General features: G+C 37.3%; 1 protein-coding gene and 1 long non-coding RNA gene across 4 annotated transcripts in view; one reads left to right on the top strand and one right to left on the bottom strand.

The window, feature by feature from the left end:
• The window catches only part of LOC132367859 (uncharacterized), a 121,334-nt gene that overhangs the window by 64,933 nt on the left and 29,514 nt on the right, over positions 1-26,887 (top strand). The window lies entirely within an intron of this gene.
• The window catches only part of GDA (guanine deaminase), a 122,479-nt gene continuing 109,567 nt past the window's right edge, over positions 13,976-26,887 (bottom strand). Inside the window, exons 11-14 of the mRNA XM_059926464.1 lie at positions 25,612-25,758; positions 22,386-22,516; positions 14,799-14,826; positions 13,976-14,046 (exon numbers count right to left, since the gene is read on the bottom strand). Coding sequence (XP_059782447.1) covers positions 13,976-14,046; positions 14,799-14,826; positions 22,386-22,516; positions 25,612-25,758 — 377 coding nt within the window. The remainder of the gene's footprint in view (positions 14,047-14,798; positions 14,827-22,385; positions 22,517-25,611; positions 25,759-26,887) is intronic.

Raw genomic sequence — 26,887 nt, 5'->3', positions numbered from 1 at the left:
CTGATGGTCCAGGGGATTCTCTGACCCTCTCAGGCCTCTCCCCAGGGCTGCATGTGGAACAGTGGGGTAGCCACTGGGGAAAAGCTGGGATCTAAACTCGGCATCAGCCAGTTTTTGTCCCTTGTGACTATATTCTTTGCTTAGCTCGTTGAACTTTCTCTCAGTCGACAGAGCTACCAACCAACCTCCTTGTGCTTTTTTTCCTCATGATTAATAATCCGTCTTTGATGGAAGGAAATGGTTCTTTCTGATTCGTTCTCCAAGTCTGCTGCTATCTGCCTGTAGGAGTCACACTTCTGATGTATATAGCTGATGTTTTCATTCACTTTGGGAAGTTTCTTCTCTATTAAATGTTTAACTCCCTCCTCAGTTGATTTTCTGTGAAGTTACATTACGTTCTTGGGGTAGTTCAAGGAGTATTTGAAGTTTCAGCTGAAGCTTTTAGATTTCATTTTGAAGGTGTGAATTTTTAAGCTGTAAATATGCTTCCTCAAGCTGATGACGTTTTATTTGACCATGTGCTCTTTATTCAGTTGATTATCTTCACAAAATTCAAAAATGTGTCCTTGACTTTGTCCTTCAAGCCTTTTTAAGTAAACAGCATCAATGAGTTTCTTCAAATCAACTGATTCATAGTCTAGGTGATCTCCATTTTCTGATTTACTCTTTTGGTCTAATATCAAGTTGCCAACATAAAATGCTTTCTGTGTGTAGTTTTAGATATTTTGACTGGCTCTCCTTATCGTTTACAACTTGTTTCATTTGCGTATTCGAGTCCTCAGATATTTTTTTCCTGTTCCTTCAATTCTTGCACTTTTTCCTTCCACCTGGCAGCTCTTTGGAAAAGCAGTTACAGGCCTTCCTGAAAATTAGTATTTTTATCCAGACCATCCATGATTTCCCTCTGAAATTGCTCTGCATTCTTCTGAGATGCTTTTAAGATGTTTTTGGCATGAGTCACCAGGGAGTGACAGGATTTTAATGCATCTTCAAGTGGTTTTGTCTGTCCTTGAAGTCCAGCCATCATTACTCCATGAAATGAAAGTTTAGGGGGTTCGCTTTTCTGTTCTTTTTGGAGAAGGTCTACAGTGTCCTCAAATAAAGACGTGAAGCTGTTTGGATATTTACTAAATGCTGCCAAATTCAGTGTGTGATTCAGAGGACTGGCCTCCTCTCCAGGTGACTTGAGGGTTCCATCGGTTTGCGGAATCAGTCTGATTCTCTCATGGACATTACAACATTCTTCAACCCGAGCAAAAAATCTTTTATTAGCTCTTTTTACTAGCTCCTTAAAGTATGTTGACTCTTTTTTTTATAACAACAATCAGGATAGCATATACCAGAATCTTCCAGAGACCCACAGAGACCCAGGCCTTGGCTCAAGCATTCATACACCATCACCAGAGCACTGAACAGCTCCTCCAGAACTGGCTGGGCAGACATTTTTGTGGCCGTCATCAGGCCTTCCATGACTCCAAAGGGACCACCACTCGGTCTCCAGTTGCCAATACCTGTGGGCCACAACTGACCACAAGGAACCCTGTGGAGTGTCTCCCTGCTAATCCAAACAAGTGCCTGGCAAACAAGACAGACCATCAGTAGGCTGGGGGTTGAGTTCTATAAAACAGTGTCTCTAACTTGGCTCTGCTCATGATTCTGCACAAACAGAAAGTGCAATTATGTATCCAGTGCATTGGGCAAGTGGAAACGCTGATTGCAGGCAGAGGAAACCAGCCTGAGCTCTGACCACTCTGACCCGGTGCCAGGAAGACTAGGAGATCAAAGCAGTGCCATGCCACTACCTATTCTCTGCCCATGAGCAGGTCAGGGAGTAACGATGGGGCACGCTGTGGTGGAGGACTCGACTCATTCTTCTAAGTTCAAGTTTCCTTCGGCAGCAGGGAAGCCTGATCCTGCCTGCAAAGGTCACAGGGCTCTTTCTCGCCTGGAGGCTCCCCTCCTGCTGCCCCTGCTTGGTGTTTGGACTGTCCAGTAGCGCAGGGGGGAGAGCACTGAAAGGACTCAGCCAAGGTATAAACTAACAGATCTGGATTTCACTATCTGAATGGCAGTGTCTTAACACTTCATGGATTTTCTGTGGGGCCAGTTTGTCCTCTTTCAATCCATGTACTCCCAGATTGGGGACACTCTCTTCCACTGGTGACTTGTGACCCAGGCTCCTTCCATCACATGGCCCTGCCATATTCAGCTCATGGCTCCCAAGGTTGTCCTGCAGTTGGTCTCCAATCCATGGAATCAAGGTGTGGCTGCCTCTGCAGAGGGAGCAGGTCCTTCTTTGGGAGGAATGTGCCAGCATTCACTTATTTTTTTTTAATTTAATTTTAATTTTATATTGGGGTATAGTTGATTTACGATGTTGTTAGTTTCAGGTGTACAGCGGAGTGGCTCAGTTATACATATACATACAATGATTCTTTTTCAGATTCTTTTCCCATATAGGTTATTACAGAATATTGAGTAGAGTTACCTGTGCTATACAGTAGGTCCTTGTTGATTATCTATTTTATATATAGGGTTGTGTATCTGTTAATCCCAAACTCCTTATTTATCCGCCCCCCCCCCCCACACACACACCTTTCCCCTTCGGTAACAATAAGTTTGTTATCGAAGTCTGGGAGTCTGTTACTGTTGTGTAAGTAAGTCCATTAGTATCATCTTTTTAGATTCCACATATAAGCAATATCATATGATATTTGTCTTTCTTTGTTTTACTTCACTTAGTATGATAATCTCTAGGTCCATCCATGTTGCTGCAAATGGCATTATTTCATTCTTTTTAATGGCTGAGTAATATTCCATTGTATATATGTACCACATCTTCTTTATCCATTCGTCTGTGGATGTGCATTTAGGTTGCTTCCATGTCCTGGCTATTGTAAATAGTGCTGCAATGAACATCAGGGTGCATGCATCCTTTCAAATTATGGTTTTCTCTGGATATATGCCCAGCTGTATTTTTAGTTTTTTGTTGTGTTTTTCTTTGTATTTTTAGTTTTCTAAGGAACCTTCATTCTGTTCTACATAGTGGCTGTACCAATTTACATTCCCACCAACAGTGTAGGAGGGTTCCCTTTTCTCCACACCCTCTCCAGCATTTATTGTTTGTAGACTTTTTAATGATGGTGATTCTGACCAGTGTGAGGTGATACCTCATTGCAGTTTTGATTTGCATTTCTCTAATAATTAGTGATGTTAAGCATCTTTTCATGAGCTTTTTGGCGATCTGTATATCTTCTTTGGAGAAATGTCTATTTAGGTCTTCTGCCCATTTTTTCACTGGGTTGTTTGTTTTTTTTGATATTGAGCTGCATGTGCTGTTTGTATATTTTGGAAATTAATCCTTTGTCAGTTGCATCATTTGCAAATATTTTCTCCCAATCTGAGGGTTGTCTTTTCGTCTTGTTTATGGTTTCCTTTGCTGTGCAAAAGCTTTTACGTTTTATTAGGTCCTATTTGTTTATTTTTGTTTTTATTTTCATTACTCTAGGAGGTGGATCCAAAAAGATGTTGCTGCAATTTATGTCAAAGAGTGTTCTGCCTATGTTTTCCTCTGAGAGTTTTATAGTATCTGGTCTTACATTGAGGTCTTTAATCCCTTTTGAGTTTATTTTTGTGTATGCTGTTAGAGAGTGTTCTAATTTCATTCTTTTACATGTAGCTGTCCAGTTTTCCCAGCAACACTTATTGAAGAGGCTGTCTTTTCTCCATTCTGTATTCTTGCCTCCTTTGTTGTAGATTAATCTACCATCAGTGTGTGGGTTTATTTCTGGTCTTTCTATCCTGTTCCATTGATCTGTATTTGTTTTTGTGCCAGCACCATACTGTTTTGATGGCTGTAGCTTTGTAGTATAGTCTGAAGTCAGGGAGCCTGATTCCTCCAGCTCTGTTTTTCTTTCTCAGGATTGCTTTGGCTACTTAGGGTCTTTTGTGTCTCCATACAAATTAAAAAATTTTTTGTTGTAGTTCTGTGAAAAATGTCTTTGGCAGTTTGACAGGGATTGCATTAAATCTGTAGATTGTTTTGGGTAGTATAGTCATTTTGACAGTATTGACTCTTCCAATCCAAGAACACGGTATATCTTTCCATCTGTTTGTGCCATCTTCGATTTCTTCCTCAGCATTGTGTAGTTTTCAGAGTGGCTCCTTAGGGAGATTTTATTCAGAGGTATTTTATTCTTTTTGATGTAGTGGTAAATGGGATTATTTCCTTAATTTCTCTTTCTGATCTTTCATTGTTAGTGTATAGAAATGCAACAGATTTCTGCATATTAATTTTGTATCCTGCAACCTTACCAAATTCATTGATGAGCTCTAGTAGTTTTCTGGTAGCATCTTTAGGATTTTCTCTGTATAGTGTCATGTCATCTGCAGATAGTGACAGTTTTATGTCTTCTTTTCCAATTTGGATTCCTTTTATTTCTTTTTCTTCTCTGATTGCTGTAGCTAGGACTTCCAAAACTATGTTGAATAAAACTGGTGAGAGTGGACATCCTTGTCTTGTTCCTGATCTTAGAGGAAATGCTTTCAGCTTTTCACCATTGATTATGATGTTAGCTGTAGGTTTGTCATATATGGCCTTTATTATGTTGAGGTATGTTCCCTCTATTCCCACTCTGGAGAGTTTTTATCATAAATGAATGTGAAATTTTATCAGTGGCTTTTTCTGCATCTATTGAGATGATCATATTGTTTTTATTCTTTAATTTGTTAACGTGATGTATCACACTGATTGATCTGTGGATATTGAAAAATTCTCGCAACCCTGCGATAAATCCCACTTGATCATGGTGTATGATCCTTTTAATGTATTCTTGGATTCGATTTGCGAGTATTTTGTTGAGGATTTTTGCGTCTATATTCATCAGTGATATTGGCCTGTAATTTTCTTTTTTTGTGGTATCTTTGTCAGGTTTTGGCATCAAAGTGATGGTAGCCTCATAGAATGAGTTCGAAAGTGTTCCTTCCTCTGCAATTTTTTGGAATAGTTTCAGAAGGATAGGTGTTAACTCTTCCTAAATGTTTGGTAGAATTCACCTGTGAAGCCTTCTGGTCCTGGACTTTTGTTTGTTGGGAGTTTTTAAATCACAGACTCAATTTCAGTACTTGTGATTGGTCTGTTCATGTTTTCTGTTTCTTCCTGGTTCAGTCTTGGGAGATTGTACCTTTCTAAGAATTTGTCCATTTCTTCTAGGTTGGTCCATTTTATTGGCATATAGTTACTTGTAGTAGTCTCTTATGGTCCTTTGTATTTCTGTGGTGTTGGTTGTAACTTCTTTTTCATTTCCAGTTTTATTGATTTGGGCCCTCTCCCTTTTTTTCTTGATGAGTCTGGCTAGAGGTTTATCAATTTTGTTTATCTTTTCAACAACCCAGATTTTAGTCTCATTGATCTTTTCTATTGTTTTCTTCATCTCTGTTTCATTTATTTCTGCTCTGATTTTTTATTATTTCTTTATACTAACTTTGGGTTTTGTTTGTTCTTTAGATGTAAGGTTAGGTTATTTATTAGAGATTTTTCTTGTTTCCTGAGGCAAGCTTGTATTACTATAAACTTTCCTCTTAGAACTGATTTTGCTGCGTCCCATAGGTTTTGGATTGTCCTGTTTTCATTTTCATTTGTCTCTAGGTATTTTGATTTCCTCTTTGATTTCTTCAGTGATTCACTGGTTGATTAGTAGCATATTCGTTAGCCTCCACGTTTGTGTGTGTGTGTGTGTTTAGTTTTTTTTTCTTGTAGTTGATTTCTAATCTCATAGTGTTGTGTTTGGAAAAGATGCTTGATACGATTTCAATTTTCTTAAATTACCAAGACTTGTTTTGTGGCCCAGCCTGTGATCTGTCCTGGAGAGTGTTCCATGTGCAGTTGAAAAGAATGTGTATTCTGCTGCTTTTGGATGGAATGCTCTGTAAATATCAATTAAGTCCATCTTATCTAATGTGTCATTTAAGGCCTGTGTTTCCTTATTGATATTCTGTCTGGATAATCTGTCCCATTTTGAAAGTGGAGTGTTAAAGTCCCTCACTATTATTGTGTTACTCTCAATTTCTACTTTTATGGCTGTTAGCATTTGCCTTATGTATTGAGGTGCTCCTATGTTGGGTGCATGTATAATTACAATTGTTATATCTTCTTCTTAGATTGATTCCTTGATCATTATGTAGTGTCCTTCTTTGTCTTTTGTAACAGTCTTTAAAGTCTATTTTGTCTGATACGTGTATTGCTATTCCAGCTTTCTTTTGATTTCCATTTGCATGGAATACCTTTTCCATCCCCTCACTTTCAGTCTGTATGTGTCCCTAGATCTGAAGTGGGTCTCTTGTAGACAGCATATATATGGGTCTTGTTCTTGTATCTATTCAGCCAGTCTATGTCTTTTCATTGGAGCATTTAATCCGTTTAAGGTAATTATTGATATGTATGTTCTTATTGCTGTTTGTTTCTGTAGGTCATTTTTTCCCTGTCCTCTTTTGTTCTCTTGTGATTTGATGACTGTCTTTAGTGTTAGGCAGCCTGTCTGCTGATGGGTGGGTCTGTTTTCTTGTCCTGTTGGTTGTTTGGCCTGAGGCGTCTCAGCTCTGGAGCCTACAGGCCATTGGGTGAGGCCAGGTCTTGTTGCTAATGATCCAAGCAGTATGTCTGCCTCTAGGAAGAGTTAAAGTAGATGTGCACTCCCTGCTATTTCCGCCACCATATTTTACGACCCCAGAGAGATCCATAGCCGCCACCCCACCCCACCTCCCCAGCAGGCCCTGCAAGACCAGCAGATAAGTCTGGCCCAGGCTCCTGTGAAGTCACTGCTTTTGCTCTGGGTCCTGATGTGCACGAGACCTTGTGTGCACCCGCCTTGAGTGGAGTCTCTGTTTCCCCCAGTCCTGTGGAGCTCCTACAATCAAGCCCCACTGGCCTTCAAAGCCAAATGCTCTGGGGGCTCCTCCTCCCGATGCTGGACCCCTCGGCTGGGGAGCCTAATGTGGGACTCAGAGCTCTCAGTCCTGTGGGAGATCTTCTGCAATATAATTATTCCCCAGTTTGTGGGTCGCCCAGCCAGGTGGTATGGGATTTGATTATATTGTGTCTCTTGTGGTTTCTTCTTATGTCTTTGGATGTAGAATATCTTTTTGTAGTAGGTTTGTCTTTTTTTTATTGATGGTTGTTCAGCAGTTAGTTGTGATTTTGGTGTGCTCGTGAGAGGAGGTGAGCCAATTCTGATTTCCTTTAGAATCAATTATGCCATGTTAAATGGTCTACAGTACCACAAATGACATTAAATGAAGGTTGTATATGCATTTATGTTGACTTCTTTCTTACCTGGGCATTAATTTTATAGGGAACATGAAGATTTTGTACAGGTTTTTTCATAATGGTGTCTTTTTCCCCCTATAAGTTACAGTAAATAATCCACTCAAAGGAGATTGTGCAATTGTCCTGGACATCAACAGATCACTGAGCTTAAAACAACAACCACAAACAACCCAAACTCCATAGCTTCTCTTTTACATGCACACTACCAAAACTTTGCCATGAGATTTTACTGAGTGCATACTGTGCCATTCCACCAGGCAGGGACATGTTTGTGATGCTAAAGGGTTTGTTGTGGTTATATGAATTAATCCAGAATACATAATTTTCAAAGCCCGATTCATCTTTCATAGTTCAGCCAGGAGGAGAGTGTTCATGAATTGAAAGAAGTATGTGTGCTGCTTTTTCTGAGCCTCTTTGAAGGCTCTTTATCCTTTGAAATAACAGAAGCCTCTCATGTCTTTATCTGTTCATGTGCTTTAGTCAATGTTTTCAAAGTGCTTTCCAAGCACAAAGACATCTCTGCATTTATTCCCCAGCTCAGGTGTGGATGGAATCAACTCTTGCAGAAAGAGAAAGAAAACATCAAAGCTCTTTAAGGTCTCTCAAGTGCTCCAGGAAGCAAATTTAGTCATGAAAAAAATCAAGAGTAAAATTCTTCCTTGGTTTACTCATTTATGGATCGTGGCTTTATTTGACAGCAGTAAAACAAAAGCCTGATGTGGAGACTATCCAGGATTAAAAGGACAGAAATTAACTTCACAGTGAAGCTTCAAGTTTAGGTTTTTAAGCAAGTGCATGAGAACCTCTTATCATCTGAATAAATGGTAATCTTTCTAGGGCCTTTATTTCTCTTATGTTAGATTTTACTGCTATGACTTTGTGCTTTCTTTCTACAAATAGGGAAACAAATGTTTGCTTAATTCCCTAGGGGTGAGCAGAATCTAGGCAATTGAGGAGGGCCCCAGTGACTTGAGAAATTCCATATCTGTTCATATTTTGGCACTTTTTACCTTGGGGCAAAAATGTTTTATTTTTTTCTGAGTTACCACTGAAAAATTTCTCTACAAAGTTTTTGCCATGGAGAATGTTTTTTTAGCCACCTCTCTCTCTCTTTCCAGGCTGAAATATAGATCTTACTAATAAAGAAGCATGAAAAAATTCAAGGAGTATGACAAATTTAATGTAATGTAACTTTACAATGATAGTGTAGGCAGCCTTGATGGTAAAAGGATATGAGTCTGAATTAGTGAAAAAAAGTTAATTATACTTTAAAATAATATTCTATCATTTCAAAGAACAGAGAATACTTTGCTTATCCCATTTAAAAACAGGGTTTGAAAAAAAAACCCTACTCCTTGTTAGTGACAACTAACTGCTTGTGGGCCCAGTTCCTTTGAGTGCCTTTTCATGGAGTCTTAAAATACCCTACTACAGGCCCTTTTTGCTACTGGCAGTTAGTTATATATATTTCATGTCTAAACCTTATTTTATTTAAATCCTGAATTGAGTACCATGCAGTAATTTGTTTTTGTCTATTAAGTACCCATTACAGAACTCTGGCCTACAAAGTGCAAATTAAATTAGGCAGACTTTATTGCTATACATAATGCACATGAACATTCTCTTCTGGGTATTTTGACTAAGTTGTTCCTTGGGAGAAAAAAAAAAGATGCTTAGTAAGTTGCTCAGAACATTGAGGGAGAATTTATAGACCAAATCTACTACTCTCATAGGCTTCTTGTTATAAATAAAAAATAATGAACATAGTGCCGAATAGTGCCGGAAAAAATCAGATTTAATCCTTACAGAATATTTTTATGTACAGAGAGATCCTTAACACCACTTGATTTCAATTCTAAAAACTAAACTGAGAAAAACACATTTTAAATTATTTTTATTTCTGTTCAGTTTGTATTCATTTAAAAAATAATAACTACCATACAGTGAGCACTCACTTTGCTCCAGCTGCTATCTTAAGTGCTGGCTATGTATTATTTTATTTAATCCTCATGATCCTAAGGCAGGCCCTCATGTCATGGCCAAATCACAGAATGAAGTCATGGAGACTTAAAGTATACAGCTCAAATGACACTGGAAACTGCTTCCTCACTGCTGGTGATAACCCAATAGAGGTTCAAGAAACCAAGTGGGAAATTCGCTATCAGCATTTAAAAAATTACAGGGAATAGAATAAAATGAGAAATAGCCCAGGGTATCACAGACAGGGAAAGTATCATTTTGTGAGACTTTTGTTTTAAATGCTCATGCACATTTGTATGTGTGAACTAATTCTTGATGTTAAAGTGCATGTCTCACTCTGGGTTGTGGCTTAAAAAATAAGAAATATCAACTATGCTTAAATCAAAGGCAACGGTAATCTGATTCTAAAGAGCTGAACATTATAGCTATAGCTTAATTTTTAAAAGTTGTGTATATTGACTGTTATAGGATAGAAGACACATGTTGGCCCACAGCTAAATATTCTATTTTTTTTCAGTCTTATGATATTTTTTTTCTTATTGAGATAGCATTGGTTTATAACATTATATAAGTTCCATGTGTACAACATTATATTTCTACTTCTGTATACACTACAGCATGCTCACCACCAAAAATTTTAGTTTCCATCCATCACCAGACAGTTGACCCCCTTCAATCTTAAAATTCACCTTAAAAGGAGAAACCACTTTAAGATTAATCCCCCTTCTATCAGATTGATAGAACTCACAACAACAAAAACACATAAACACAAAATCTCGTTTATTTTCGTCTGAAGCACAAAGGAGCTCACTCAGCACAGGAACAATAAGCAAATCATACAAATATTGAGAAAAAATGTTCCCATGAATACATATGTATATATATTCTTAAGAGCAGTGATCAGAAGTTTAATACAATGTAAGGTGGTTTTCAATAAAGAATGCTTTCTGACAGGCTTTTGAGTAGGAAGTGAACACATAAATCACTGCCACATAATAGCTGTTACTCAAGTCACTTGAATCCGGTGGACTGTGGAAACCATCTTGGAATTTACATTTAGTTTCATCATTGGCCTGTTCAACTTTTGCATTTCACTCAATTTGTACCAGATTTACAAATTAACTCCTCACCTCTTGATCTCTCACACTCAGGACTGTAGGAGGGAAAGGAAGGAGGGGCTGGGCATGAAAACATGCATGGGACCAATGCCAGGGTTTCTAATACATGTCTGTTCATTTCTGCACTTCTTTCCATGCTTTAGAGACATTAAAAAAGTGTCAGGGTCCAAAGTCATACCTAAAGTGGCTAAGTAGATCTGAAATTGCAAAGAAAAAAAAACCTTAAAAATTCACAAAAATCCACCAGTTTAAAAATTTCTTCAAGACATTGCCCATGACATATTTTGTAGTCTACCTTTTAATAACTCAGAACACTCTTTAAAAGAAAAAAAAAAGCATGTGATTGCTTCCGGCATCATCACCTCTGTCCAGCAGGCTACAGGAGACTCCAACTCGGGATGTCTTCCATGTATAGCACACGTGTAGAATTGATACAATGTGCCTTCCAGCTTGTCTTTAAAGCTTTCCATATGTCTGGTTCTGAGGTGAAAAAATTAAAAATAGGAAGAGTCTGGAAGGGAATGAAGATTCAAAATACATTGCTGGATCTCACAGCCATTGTTTCCCTTCTGAGATCTCAACTGTAGCTGCCAACAGGGATATTCAAGGGCATATTTCAAATCAGCTAAGCATAACAGGGGTGTTTCCCCACTGCCTTCCTTTCTTGACTGTGCAGAATTCTCACAAAAATTAAAAGAGATGCAATGGGGTTCAATGCTTATAATATTAATTTAGAAAGACGTCCTCCTAGCATGAAGGAAGCTTATTCCAAGATATTCTCTTGGATTCTAAAACCTTTGACAATTAAATCAGAAGAAGCTGGGAGAATAAATAAGGGGACAGAGTTTCTTTGGTCTCAGTTTACAATTACTAGGACAACCTTTCCTGTTCTAATCCTACATTTTACTCTCTTTTGAAAATTAAATTCATGTTGGCTGATTAGCCTGCTTTTGTGTTCTGGTTGCAAAAATATTTTTAAATGTATGATAGTCACTACTACTGAATACGTTTTTACCTGTTAAAGTGTATTCCATTAAAAATGTCATGAAACCTGAGGCAAATAGTGCAGAGTAGGGTGAGGGGGCTGAGAAGATGTTTTAATTCTTCCTTTCCTGTCAGAGAGCAAAATATTCAAACATAAAGTGACAAATAGGATTGGCTTGGAATACTGCCTTTCCGCAATTCAGAAAGTCAACCCACATTAAGCAAAGGCAACATTTCAAAGTGCAGAACATCTGGGCACGTGTATGGCTAATGCCTGCAGTACTGCAAAAAGCAGGTGCAACATTCAGCAACACTGCACTCTGGGAAATAAAACACAAGTTATAAGTGATGCAGGGAGATCAAAGTATATGTAAACATTTCAACACATTCTATTCATACTAGAAAAGATATTCAGGTCTTAACATATTATCAGGGCTAAAAACATTTGACAGATTGGTTGTATATGGCCATTATTCCTGCTTCTGATGCCACACTTATTTATATTTACTGCATGTAAGTCCTAAATCTAAATGAAAGTTGATGTTCAACATCAAAATGTACACCCTTACGGAAGGTAAAAGTGTAGGATCTTGCAAAGGCTAAGTACAGCTGCTGCCTATTACTGGATCTTGCACATGTCATTCCAAATTCCTAAGCCCACTCATGTGGGTTAGAAACTAGGTAACCAAGTTCCTTTGGCAGGGACTGGGGAGATAGAGCAGAAAATACCTACCAGCACTATAGAGAAATGGAAAGAAATTTGGTGGGGCATCTTTGACATGGCTCAGGAACTAGGAATTCTAGAAATGCAGAGACTGAGACTGGAAACTGGGTTTACTGAGTTACTTAATACCTCACAACACAAACTGTTTTTTGTTTCTGTTTTTTAAATAAGACCAAAAATTTGTTCTACCTTTAGGTGTAGGTTATACCCAAGTCTAGAAGTGTTTCTGCAGGGGTGAGGGGCCAGAGACTGAGCAAATTACTGCTGAATTGGCATGATTATATAAGAATGAAATTTATAGTACTAGAGAACAAATTTTCTTCTTCATTCTGCAGATATGGAGTTCGCTATATTACATAAAGTTCTTTACTATAAGGTGATAATAAGGAGTCAGCCCTAAGCCCTAAGCCCTAAGCCCTAGGTATGAGTGTTATGATATATTAAGAAAACTACTCCTTTTCCTTGTTGGTTTATAGGATTTGGAGTTAACTGAGAAAACTATAATATTTAAATAATATTCATGTCAATATTTCTTAAGGATTTATCATGACGTCATAATTTGTTTTTAATTCCAGGTTATGGGAAAGCACACTATATTAGGAAACATAAAAACACTCTTTGCTTTGTTTAATGTTTCTAGATGTCTAGTACATATTAAGTCCTATTAATATAAACAGTAGTGGGACATCTAAATATTCTTCATTATCCTAAAATTCTAATGTCCTGAAAATTATTAGGAATGAAAAAGACAAGATAAAATTGAAAAATAGAGTACTTACAATATGCAAGGTTTAAAGACTTTTAATAATATTTATCTAGTAGGATTTGTCCTTCATTTAAAGTTCTAACAGACTGATATCTGAGTATGAAATTTCCAGCAACTATGGAATAGTTCTTTGAGAGAACGGGTCATTGCAATGAAACCCTTCCTTTTAGTATTGACAGCTCCTGGATGTCCAGCACTTGCCCCAGTATATGAAAGACTCCAATCTACACAACAGTGGAGTATGAAATTTGTTTCTTTTCTAATAAAACTGAAGCAATAATAGCATCACACAATTATACATTAAGGTGGTTTTAAAGTACACAAAAGTATAGCTATTTATGCCATGTAGTTATATGAATAATATTCCTAAGAAACTTTAAATCTTTAATACCCAACTTCTGTCAAACACTTTGAAGCACAGAACTATATTAAGAAAGCATGTGGCATTCAATTTCTGACATTTCATCCCCAAAGAAGGCAAAGCACAACAATAACATATCTCTGAAATGCAAATTCCATTAAGTGCATATTTCCAGAACACAAGGTCAATCTAGAAACACATTTTAAAATTCAACAAGTTCTCTTTTTAAATTAGTATGCTCAGTATATAATTTTCAAACACAATCTGAAGTCATTTTCCAACGCGTGTTCGTAGTCTAATTTTTTCTCCCTCAAAAATATACTCACTGGTTCATTTTCTGTTTCCTAATTTTCACATTTACTAGCTCAAAATATCTAACCTTATAAGAATATCTTTTCTCTCCACATGTCCAAATGTGAAATAGATTTTATTTAAATCTCATAATAAGAACACCACCAGTAATAACATTCCCTTATGTTTGAGCTTTAAAGTAAATCTAAACAGCTCAAAAAGGCAAAATTTTTAATCCTCCCAACCAGAGAGTTGAGAATTAGTGCAACTTCCTTCGAAAGATTTGTCAAGTGAATACTGTAACTAGACACAGAAGGAGATAGTCATCCCAAGAACAAGGTACTGTTTTTTGACTTCCTAACTCCGCCTGGGCACAAGAAAACACAGAACTGTGTTACCCCAGGAGAACTCGTAGATGCAGAGGGTCTTACACTGAGCTCGAAAAGGGAACCACCTGCTTTCCACCCACATACACCTCTTCAATATTTCGGTCATCTCCTGAAAGAAAAATCAAGGAATCATTGTTTATAATCTGAACAGGTAGAAATGACCAAAAGAAGACGCTGCACCTAATTTGAGGATTAGAGTCTGAAATACACGCCTAAAGCAGAATTCACATAAAATTAAATCAACCCCCAATCACCATTCTTTCAGCTGAAGTGAGTGGTTTCCTTTTCCAGCCCCAAGTGTAAAAGAAATACTTATCTTTACACCCCAGAATCATACGCAGCATGGTGAGATGAAGGGCCTGCAAGAACTGAGCTTTTTAAAGAAATACCACATGTGGCTCTCCCACCCCAAATTCACTCAGAACTCAGAGCTCACTCAACGGAGTGGGAGGAAGAGTAGAATCTTCTGCACTATTTATTTCTCTCTCTCAGTGAATAGAATTGAATGTGAGTACGTTAAAAAGCATGTGTGGCAAGACTCCACCACAATCACAAATACAACGTGCTAGGGCAGACTTGGGGGTACAGAATGAGTGTAGGAAGAAGGTACAGGATGATCTCTTCTCCTTGGCCTGCCATTCCTCAGTTTAGGATTTATGACTGTGTTCTAGAGGAGCATATTCATTTCAAATAGTGCCTTTAAATATTGTGCCATAAATGGACTCAATGCCAAGGAATGTTCAAAAATATAATGAATCAAAGCAAATGGTCACACATAAGGCTTAACATATGGTACAATAAATGCAGAGAGCATACCCAAGAGACAAAGATTTTATTTAGCATAGAGATATATATACCTACCTAGATAGAGGAACTTCTGGATAACAGCCTAAAATGAAAAATAAGAAGAAGAAAGAATATTTTGTGCGTTTAGAAAAGCAAATTCACAGCCAATAGTGGTTGGCAAAATCCAGAAATATAAATTTATTTCTCAATGGCAAAAATCTATTTTTATTTTTTTCTAAACAGACTTTTTTCTTTTGTAAATATATATATTACTGGAATTATGGCTAAACCCACAAAGGAGAAAAATGTGTTAGTTGTACATTTCAGTGCCGAAACTTATTTATATATTTACATAAAAGATGCTCTCTTGATTAATCAATGTCTGTTTGCATTTCCACATGTGAATTTCTTTAGTCTTGCATTCCATATCAAAGAGTTACAGTGAAAATATTTTGAATTTAAACCCGAAAAAGGTCTTGAGATAAGACACATAATCCATCCATTTAAAAGGTATTTCTCTCTGTTGTGTACATTAGCCTGGCTGGAACTTGGTCCCAGAAATGGATACACTGATGGCTATTCCAATAACAGAGTTAGTCAGGAAGGGTAAAGGGGAAGAATTATTTGTCACCAACAATCCAGTATCCCAAGTCAAAATGCTAATCTATGCCCCAAAAGACCTAACTCTACTCATAGGAGTTGGATTCTATGGCTAACAATCACTGTCTCACCTAAGCTGGCATCGACTGAACATCCCAAAATCTACTTTTATTAATGAAAAAGAAATGGTCTTTTGCCTAAAAAAAAAAGTACTGACTATTAACAAATGTTTCCCATTGCCTGAAAGTTCTTAACATAGAACCTTGAAATCTTCAGAGGAAAGTGTTAACAAAAATTAAAGAATTTAATTTAATATAATAATTTAAACATTTCAAGAGGTGTATAATACAAGAAAAATGACTGGATGAATGGGCCTGAGCCCTATTCCCAGAAACTCACTCTAATAAAAAACTAAAAGAATAAGTAATATGTAAATAACTAATGGTATCAACTTCAAGTAATCCAGCACCTTTCTTCAAAAAACCTCAGTATGTTACATTTAGTATCACATTTACTCTCATAAATGGATCAATTTATAAATGGCAATAGTTAATTTTTAAGGAAAAACTGTCCAACAAGAATTGTTATTAAAGTAAGAAGAACTAGTTTATTTTATACATAGAAAAACATGATAAGATGAACAAAGTAATAAAACTCATTTTCTTATAATTAAGAGAATCCATGTAGCATTGTGATCAAGAGCCCAGACTCCAGAAGTCAGAAAGTCCTGGGATGGAATCCAAACTCTGTCTACTAATTACTAGCCATGAGTTCTTAGGTAAACCATATAACCTCCCTTAAGCCTCACTGCCCCATAAACGACATGGTAATATTAATAGCACCTGGCTGTCATAATAGTTGTTCTGATAATTAAACAAAAATGATGTATTAATCCCATGCCATCTAGCACATAGCAAGTGTGTTCAATAAGTGGTAGCTATATTATGGCTTCTTATAGCCAAATACCTTCAAATATACAAATATATTCAAAATACAAATGTTTCTTAAAACCATTATTGTCATGAAATTATAATAACTTAAAAGGATCTAGATTCCAAACTAGGAACTCCAGTAGGAAGAGCCGGGTGCGAGGCCTCTGCACGTGACCCCCTGTGAGCAAGTGAAACCTGACTAAGCACAAAGGAAAAAAAAAAAGCCATCTCAGAGCTGTGACTATTTTCAAGGGGACTGTTTTTCTCTGTGGAACACTGCCTTTGGGGCAAAACAAGGAAGAAGCAGGTGATTCTAATGTGCAGCGCAGAAGGAGAGCCACTGCAAGCCAGCTTCTCCAACTATGAAGGCACTCCAGCCGTGTGGCTAACAGGGTCTGGTGCTCCAGCCAGGTGTCAGGCCTGAGTCTCTGAGGTGGGAGAGCCAAGTTCAGGACATTGGACCACCAGAAACCTCCTGGCCCCATATAATAATCAATCAGCGAGAGCTCTCCCAGAGACCTCTATCTCAAAGCTAAGACCCAGCTCCATTCAACAACCAGCAAGCTCCAGTGCTGGACACTCTATGCCAAAAAACTAGCAAGAAAGGAGCACAACCCCACCCATCAGCAGAGAGGCTGCCTAAAATCATAATAAGGTCACAGACAACCCAAAACACACCACTGGACGCGGTCCTGCCCAGCAGAAAGACAAGATCCAGCCTCATCGACTGGAACACAGGCACAAGTCCCCTCCACCAGGAAGCCTACACAACCCACAGAACAAACCTTACCCACTAGGGGCAGACACCAAAAACAACGAGAACTACGAACCTGCAGCCTGAGAAAAGGAGACCCCAAATACAGTAAGTTAAGCAAAATGAGAAGACAGAGAAATATGCAGCAGATGAAGAAGCAAAGTAAAAACCCACGAGACCAAACAAATGAAGAGGAAATAGGCAGTCTTCCTGAAAAAGAATTCAGAGTAATGACAGTGAAGATGATCCAAAATCTTGGGAACAGAATGGAGAAAGTACAAGAAACATTTAACAAGGAACTAGAAGAACTAAAGAGCAAATAAACAATGATGAACAACACAATAAATGAAATTAAAAATTCTCTAGAAGGAATCAATAGCAGAATAACTGAGGCAGAAGAACGGATAAGTGACCTGGAAGATAAAACAGTGGAAATAACTACCACAGAGCAGAGTAAAGAAAAAAGAATGAAAAGAATCGAGGACAGTCTCAGAGACCTCTGGGACAACACTAAACACACCAACATTCGAATTATAGGGGTCCCAGAGAAAAAGAAAGGGACTGAGAAAATATTTGAAGAGATTATAGATGAAAACTTCCCTAATATGGGAAAAGAAATAGTCAAACAACTCCAGGAAGTGCAGAGAGTCCCATACAGGATAAATCCAATGAGAAACATGCCAAGACACATATCAGTCAAACTATCAAAAATTAAATACAAAGAAAAAATATTAAAAGAAGCAAGGGAAAAGCAACAAATAATATACAAGGGAATCCCCATAAGGTTAACAGCTGATTTTTCACCAGAAACTCTGCAAGCCAGAAGGGAGTGGCAGGACATATTTAAAGTGATGAAAGGGGAAAACCTACAACCAATATTAATTACCCAGAAAGGATCTCATTCAGATTCGATGGAGAAATTACAACCTTTACAGACAAGCAAAAGCTAAGAGAATTCAGCACCGCCAAACCAGCTTTACAACAAATGCTAAAGGAACTTCTCTAGGCAGGAAGCACAAGAGAAGGAAAAGACCTACAAAAACAAACCCAAAACAATTAAGAAAATGGTAATAGGAACATACACATCGATAATTACCTTAAATGTAAATGGATTAAATGCTCCAACCAAAAGACACAGACTGGCTGAATGGATACAAAAATAAGACTCGTATATATGCTGTCTACAAGAGACCCACTTCAGACCTAGGAACACATACAGACTGCAAGTGAGGGGATGGAAAAAGATATTCCATGCAAATGGAAATCAAAAGAAAGCTGGAGTAGCAATTCTCATATCAGATAAAATAGACTTTAAAATAAAGACTGTTACAAGAGACAAGGAAGGATACTACATAATGATCAAGGGATCAATCCTAGAAGAAGATATAACAATTGTAGATATTTATGTACCCAATAGAGGGGCACCTAAATACACAAGGTGAATGCTAACAGCCATAAAAGGGGAGATCGACAGTAACACAATCATGGTAGGGGACTTTAACACCCCACTTTCACCAATGGGCAATTCTTCCAAAATGAAATTAAAGAAGGAAACACAAGCTTTAAATGACACATTAAACAAGATGGACTTAACTGATATTTATATGACATTCCATCCAAAAAAAACAGAATATATTTTCTTCTCAAGTGCTCGTGGAGCATTCTCCAGGATATGTCGTATCTTGGGTCACAAATCAAGCCATGGTAAAATTAACAAAATTGAAATAGTATCAAGTATTTCCTCCGACCACAACGCTATAAGACTAGATATCACTTAAGGAAAAAAAATACAAAAAATACAAACACATGGAGGCTAAACAGTACACTAGTAAATAACCAAGAGATCACTGAATAAATCAAAGAGGAAATCAAAAAGTACCTAGAAACAAATGACAGTGAAAACACGACGACCCAAAACCTATGGGATGCAGCAAAAGCAGTTCTAAGAGGGAAGTTTTTAGCAATACAGTCCTACCTCAGGAAACAAAAAACATCTCAAATAAACAACCTAACCTTACACCTAAAGCAATTAGAGAAAGAAGAACAAAAAAAAACGTGGAAGTTAGCAGCAGGAAAGAAATCATAAAGATCAGATCAGAAATAAATGGAAAAGAAATGAAGGAAACAATAGCAAAGATCAATAAAACTAAAAGCTGGTTCTTTGAGAAGATAAACAAAATTGATAAACCATTAGCCAGCCTCATCAAGAAAAAAAGGGAGAAGACAAATCAAGAGGATTAGAAATGAAAAAGCAGAAGTAACAACTGACACTGCAGAAATACAAAGGATCATGAGATTACTACAAGCAACTATATGCCAATAAAGTGGACAACCTGGAAGAAATGGACAATTTCTTAGAAAAGCACAACTTTCCAAGACTGAACCAGGAAGAAATAGGAAATATAAACAGACCAATCACAAGCACAGAAATTGCAGCTGTGATTAAAAATCTTCCAACAAACAAAAGCCCAGGACCAGATGGCTTTACAGGCGAATTCTATCAAACATTTAGAGAAGAGCTAACACCCATCCTTCTCAAACTATTCCAAAATATAGCAGAGGGAGGAACACTACCAAACTCATTCTACGAGGCCACCATCACCCTGATAGCAAAACCAGACAAAGATGTCACAAAGAAAGAAAACTACAGGCCAATATCACTGATGAACACAGATGCAAAAATCCTCAACAAAATACTAGCAAACAGAATCCAACAGCACATTAAAAGGATCATACACCATGATCAAGTGGGGTTTATCCCAGGAATGCAAGGATTCTTCAATATACGTAAATCAATCAATGTGATACACCATATTAACAAACTGAAGGAGAAAAACCATATGATCATCTCAATAGATGCAGAGAAAGCTTTCGACAAAATTCAACACCCATTTATGATAAAAGCCCTGCAGAAAGTAGGCATAGAGGGAACTTTCCTCAACATAATAAAGGCCATATATGACAAACCCACAGCCAACATCGTTCTCAATGGTGAAAAACTGAAACCATGTCCACTAAGATCAGGAACAAGACAAGGTTGCCCACTCTCACCACTGTTATTCAACATAGTTTTGGAAGTTTTAGCCACAGCAATCAGAGAAGAAAAATAGATGAAAGGAATCCAAATCAGAACAGAAGAAGTAAAACTCTCACTGTTTGCAGATGACATGATACTATCATAGAGAATCCTAAAGATGCTACCAGAAAACTACTAGAGCTAATCAATGAATTTGATAAAGTAGCAGGATACAAAATTAATGCACAGAAATCTCTTGCATTCCTATACACTACTGATGAAAAATCTGAAAGAGAAATTAAGGAAACACTCCCATTTACCATTGCAACAAAAAGAATAAAATACCTAGGAATAAACCTACCTAAGGAGACAAAAGACCTGTATGCAGAAAAGTATAAGACACTGATGAAAGAAATTAAAGATGATACCAACAGATGGAGAGATATACCATGTTCTTGGATTGGAAGAATCAACGTTGTGAAAATGATTATACTACCCAAAGCAATCTACAGATTCAATGCAATCCCTATCAAACTACCAATGGCATTTTTCACAGAACTAGAACAAGAAATTTCACAATTTGTATGGAAACACAAAAGTCCCCGAATAGCCAAAGCAATCTTGAGAAAGAAAAACAGAGCTGGAGGAATCAGGCTCCCGGACTTCAGACTATACTACAAAGCTATACTAATCAAGATAGTATGGTACTGGCACAAAAACAGAAATATAGATCAATGGAACAGGACATAAATCCCAGAGATAAATCGATGCACATATGGTCACCTTATCTCTGATAAAGGAGAATATACAATGGAGTAAAGACAGCCTCTTCAATAAGTGGTGCTGGGAAAACTGGACAGCTACATGTAAAAGAATGAAATTAGAACACTCCCTAACACCATACACAAAAATAAACTCAAAATGGATTAAAGACCTAAATTTAAGGCCAGACACTATCAAATTCTTAGAGGAAAACATAGGCAGAACACTCTATGACATGAATCACAGCAAGATCCTTTTTGACGCACCTCCTAGAGAGATGGAAATAAAAACAAAAATAAACAAATGGGACCTAATGAAACTTAAAAGCTTTTGCACAGCAAAGGAAACCATAAACAAGACGAAAAGACAGCCCTCACAGTGGGAGAAAATATTTGCAAACAAAGCAACTGACAAAGGATTAATCTCCAAAATATACAAGCAGCTCATGCATTTCAATATCAAAAAAGCAAATAACCCAATCCAAAAATGGGCAGAAGACCTAAATAGATATTTCTCCAAAGAAGATATACAGATTGCCAACAAACACTTGAAAGGATGCTCCACATCACTAATCATTAGAGAAATGCAAATCAAAACTACAATGAGGTATCACCTCACACTGGTCAGAATGGCCATCACCAAAAAAATCTACAAACAATAAATGGTGGAGAGGGTGTGGAGAAAAGGGAACCCTCTTGCACTGTTGATGGGAATGTAAATTGATACAGCCACTATGGAGAACAGTATGGAGGTTCCTTAAAAAACTAAAAATAGAACTACCATATGACCCAGCAATCCCACTACTGGGCATATACCCTGAGAAAACCATAATTCAAAGAGTCATGCACCACAGTGTTCACTGCAGCACTATTTAAAACAGCCAGGACAGGGAAGCAACCTACGTGTCCATTGACAGATGAATGGATAAAGAAGATGTGGCACATATATACAATGGAATATTACTCAGCCATAAAAAGAAATGAAATTGAGTTATTTGTAGTGAGGTGGATGGACCTAGAGTCTGTCAGAGTGAAGTAAGTCAGAAAGAGAAAAACAAATACCATATGCTAACAGATATATATGGAATCTAAAAAAAAAAAAAAAGGTTCTGAAGAACCTAGGGGCAGGACAGGAATAGAGACACAGACGTAGAGAATGGACTTGAGGACACGGGGAGGGAGAGGGGTAAGATGAGGTGAAGTGAGAGAGTGGCAGTGACTTGTATACACTACCAGGCGTGGGATAGATAGCTAGTGGGAAGCAGCCGCGTAGCAGCAGGGAGATCAGCTCGTGCTTTGTGACCACCTAGAGGGGTGGGATGGGCAGGGTGGGAGGGAGACGCAAGAGGGAGGGGATATGGGGATATATGTATACGTATAGCTGATTCACTTTGTTATACAGCAGCAACTAACACATCAATGTAAAGCAATTATACTCCAATAAAGATGTTCAAAAAAAAAAAAGGATCTAGATTCCCTTAGAAGATTCTCCTGCACTCCATTAAAATGTTTCAGTGTCTATTTTTTTTCTATAGGGAAGCTGTTCTGACTGACTAGTTCATGAAATAAATGCTTTTTGATCAACTTCCTTTTACGTACCTCAGAAATATCACCAACAAAATCCCCATAAAACAGGTCAATGGGAGAGTCAGATGCTTTGAGGTTGATCAGGAGGGCATCAAATTCCTTGCCCACTTCAAAGTTTCCAATCTGTCTATCTAGCCCCAGGGCTACAGGATGGAATAAATTAATAAACAGTTAGTATTTTTAGCCATCGGACCATGCAAATATCCCAATTTGCAAGGACAAAATCTGCCAGTGTGTCACTAGAAAAAAATTAGTATTTTAATAGTGAAGCATTCCAATAGGTCGAAAGACTTTGACTTATAGAAGGCAGAGTAAGCACAGGGAAAGCAAAATCTGAGAATAAAAAGAGTTCTCTTCAACACCATGATCATAATTCTGATGTTGTCTATTTCAGCTCTATCAGTTCCCTTCACAGTCCAACTGGTCTGTGATTTCCATTCACCTCTAAGAAACATGATGATGGACATAATATCTTTCTCTTTCCCTCCTATTCTCCTTCCAACATTCCAACTCCTTTCCTTGCCCTTTTTGTTCTTTTTGTTCTATGAAATAGCTGACAAGATCTATTTTTGTGGCAGTGAAATGAACTTCAAATAAGTAAAAAATAATTATCTTTTTGCATATTTGTCAATGCAGGCATATCCATCCTAAGTTCCTTAGTTTAAATCCTTTGAATAGAAAAAATTCACTTCTGAAAGTAAATAGATTTTCATAACTCAAGAGTCCCAATGCTTTTGAAAGCAGACTAATTTCTCTGTAACCTTAAAGATTTTCTGGTTGCCAGAGAAGAATGGTTCTCTAAAATAGGGCATAGGTCAATAATATCTATTGACTTGATCCATCTCCCAGCTAGAATTCCTGTTCCATGAATAGTGGATGTTGAGGAAGAACATCTCTCATTTTTATGGTTTAGTTTCAGAAGATGAGGGTAGTTGGTTTTCCTGGTTAATGAAGGTATTGAATTTAAAGCTCCTTAAAGCCAGAATCTGGATAGAGTGTTCCAAATAGAAGCATGCATGAAAGAAAGGTCAACTGGAGTGCAGCATTACTTAATTGAATTTTTACATGTATTTGTTGTATTCTGTCACTGTCAGAATACAGTCGTATGTGAAAATATTAGACACCATATTCCTGTTAGACAATACCCACTACGTTATATTTCTAGGTATGGATATGCAGAAGTCTTTTGGCAATGCTCTAAGCACAGATTTAGAAATCTTGCTTGTTCTTAAATGGTTATTTAAAGGGCAACTCTTTTATTCTCAGAAAAGAAAAAGATTTTTTTAGCTAAAGAGTTCTTAAAGAGGCGCAAACATAATTAGAAACGTTAAAAGTGGTTAGGTGACTTCCACTGATTATGGGGGGAAGAACTGAATGTAATAGAAAATCACTGGAAATTTTCTCCTCCTCCATCGATTACACTCTACTTCGTTTTTCCCTTGACAAACAGCATGACAAACATGAGTTTTTGATGAGTGTATTCAACATAAAACTGTGTTTAATAGGCCAGATAACCAGGTTCATTTGCCAGGAATTGATGGTATTATATATATATAAACTAACTGGACTATTTGTTAGAACCTGGAGAGTTCAGGTATGAACTAACCAAAAAAACACAACTACTGTCAGTGAATTGTAAATTGATCTAAATTCACATTATTTCAGAGAGCCCTAGCTGGGCTGGTAAGCAACTCAAATGCATTTTAGGAAACGCAGTTTTACTGTCTTTGGAGCAAATGTTGGCTCTGTGAAGGTGATTTATGCACATCTTGATCTTGAGAGTGAATGTAAAGCGGGGAAGATGCCAACTTTAAACAGGGATGCATTCATCTCATTCACTCAGACTCTTGTAGAGACACAAGCTAAGGAGAAGAAATTTCATAACAGCGGCCCAGAAAATAGATTTGAAAGCTATACGGTAAGGTAGAAATGATTTGGTAAGCACCCCATGCCGGCCTGGTCAGATACAGGATCCTGATGAAACAACTCACAGAGAGCCTAGAATAAAAAAAGCACTATTTAAATACAAGTCATTTGCACCATGAAAATAAGATGGTAGGACAACTCAGATGTGAAAACGGGGGTGGGGTAGGGAGTGTCACACTTGCTAAAAGAACAGAACTTTTAAAACTTGGAACTTCAGACAGTGAAATCATAAGACTGGGGGAAATGCAAAGCGCATGACCTTTGCTTTCTTTCTTGAAATGTTCTTTATGGCATTCATCATAGCCCAGAACATTCAGAGAAGAGCCAGGAAGTTTCTCTTCCCAGGATACCCTGGCCTCCATCATACTTCATTTATAAGATCTAGGGTATATATCATAAATATAAAAATATTAAAATATATTAAAAATATACACCTGTCTCAAGATCTTTGTTTTTCTCACTAGCTACCTAAGGTTTCATGATATGTTCACTATCATCCATCCAGATTATACTATAATACTTAAAGTGACAGAAAGCAATACAGTTACCAATTTCTATTTTTTCAGTAAAAATACAGTTACATGTGAGAACTGGGAAAAGGTGATGAACAATATTTGCCTATCAATCAACTATACTTCTCCATCTTTCTCCTTTGAAAGAGGCTTGGGTAATTAGTGTACTTAAGTATATAAACAAAATACATAGTCTAAGCTAAGATTTATACAGGAAGATATTGCAGTGGAAGGCGGTGGGTAACACCCTGCACTCTGGTATCAGATTTTCTGGATTCAAATCATGGCACACTGTAGCTTGACAGGTGTGTAAGCCTCACTCAGGTACCTTGTTGGTAAAATGGAATTAATAACAGTGGTTCTGAGGATTAAATAACAGCATCCATAAAGCATGTTGCATAGTGCCTATCACACGGTAAGGGCCCAATAAGTCTTGGCTATTATTATTATTATTACTACTTAGGCCAATAGAGAGCATGTTACTTGACTCAATGGAAAAAAACTGATTATTTTAAAGAACTCGTATGCATGTGACCAATGCCAAGTATCCATTAAAACAATTAATATGATAATTGCATACTGAACATCTCTTCTGCCAATAACAGGGAACTTGCTAAAAGAATGATGCCTCCACCACATGCTTGAACATGTACTTGCTAAGTTTTGGTTATATTATATGAGATGCAACAGTCATGAATATGGGGGTGCCTGCTGATGCCACTATCACGAGCCCTCACACTGCAGCGAAGGACACAGATTGGCATGGTTGTACATCGTGTGAGAAATAAAATGCTCATTACCTTGGCTGCCTCCAAGAGTAGCTAGTCTGAAGACCTCTTTGAGGGTGAGGCTTTTTGCATTTATCTTATTAACTGAAAGCATGTTGGAAACCATCACTGCTCTTCTGATGGCATCAAGCACGGAAGATGAATAACCACCAGCCACATCTGTGGTAGATAAAATAAAGCCAAAACAGTAACTTTATGAGATAAATGGAATGTTAGGTATATAGGATTTTTTCTGTTTTTAATGACAGATATTCACTCTTTAATATACTTCAAAGAAAAGATCTTATCTATAAACACAGAATAGACACAGACTAACATTTAAAGGAATTCAAAACCTGCAGTTAGTATCAAATGTATACTTGTATTAGTTTTCTAGGGCTGCTGCAACAAATTACCACAGATGTGGTAGTTTAAAACAGCAGAAATTCATTCTCACACAGTTTTGGAGGGCAGAAGTCTTAAAGTGTTGGCAGGGCCACCAACCCTACAAAGGCTCTAGGGAAGAATCTTTCCTAGTTTCGTCCAGTTTCTGGCAGCTCCTGGCGTTCCTTGGCTTGTGCCAGTATAACTCCAATGTCTGCCTCCATCTTCAGATGGCCTTCTTCCCTCTGTGTCTTTATGTACCTCTCATTGTCTGTCTCTTATAAGGACATTCGTTATTGGATTCACCTTAATTCAGAATGACTTCATCTTGAGATCCTTACCTTAATTACATCTGCAAAGACCTTTATTCCAAATAAGGCTACATTTACATGTTCCTGGTAGACATCTCTTTTTTGGGGAGGTGGTAGGGGGAGCACAGTTCAACCCAGGACAATGCCCAAATGTTTAATAAAGTTAAGAGAAAAAACATCTCTGAATATTCCCTAAACTCAAATAAATAAAAATAATGTAAAATAATCTCACAGCTCTATGCTCTGAAAACGTGACCTAACTCTATTTTAATTCTGATGAGAACTTTGAGAATTAAAAAGCTGCTTTATGATATTTTTTTCAGGAAGAGCTTTTAGAATGACCTATATATTCTGGAAAATTGGTGTAATAAATGAGCAATGCTGATGTAGACAGCTTTATATTTGTCACTGGCATCATTAGATGAGGAATTAGATTTTTATAGTGATTTAAATAAATCCCTAATCATAATTAAATTGAAATACTACCTTTGACAAGAATGAATATAGAAGTTATTTAATGAGTTTGTATAAATAAATGTCAAGTAAGTTTACATGTTTTATTAGAGGAAAAGTACATCTATAGCTTATAAAATACACTTTATATTTCAAGGGTT

Source organism: Balaenoptera ricei, chromosome 6 (genome assembly GCF_028023285.1).
Source record: "Balaenoptera ricei isolate mBalRic1 chromosome 6, mBalRic1.hap2, whole genome shotgun sequence".
NCBI classification, from domain to species: domain Eukaryota; kingdom Metazoa; phylum Chordata; class Mammalia; order Artiodactyla; family Balaenopteridae; genus Balaenoptera; species Balaenoptera ricei.
Note: the sequence above shows the minus strand (reverse complement) of the source record. Positions and strands in the feature narration are given on the sequence as shown.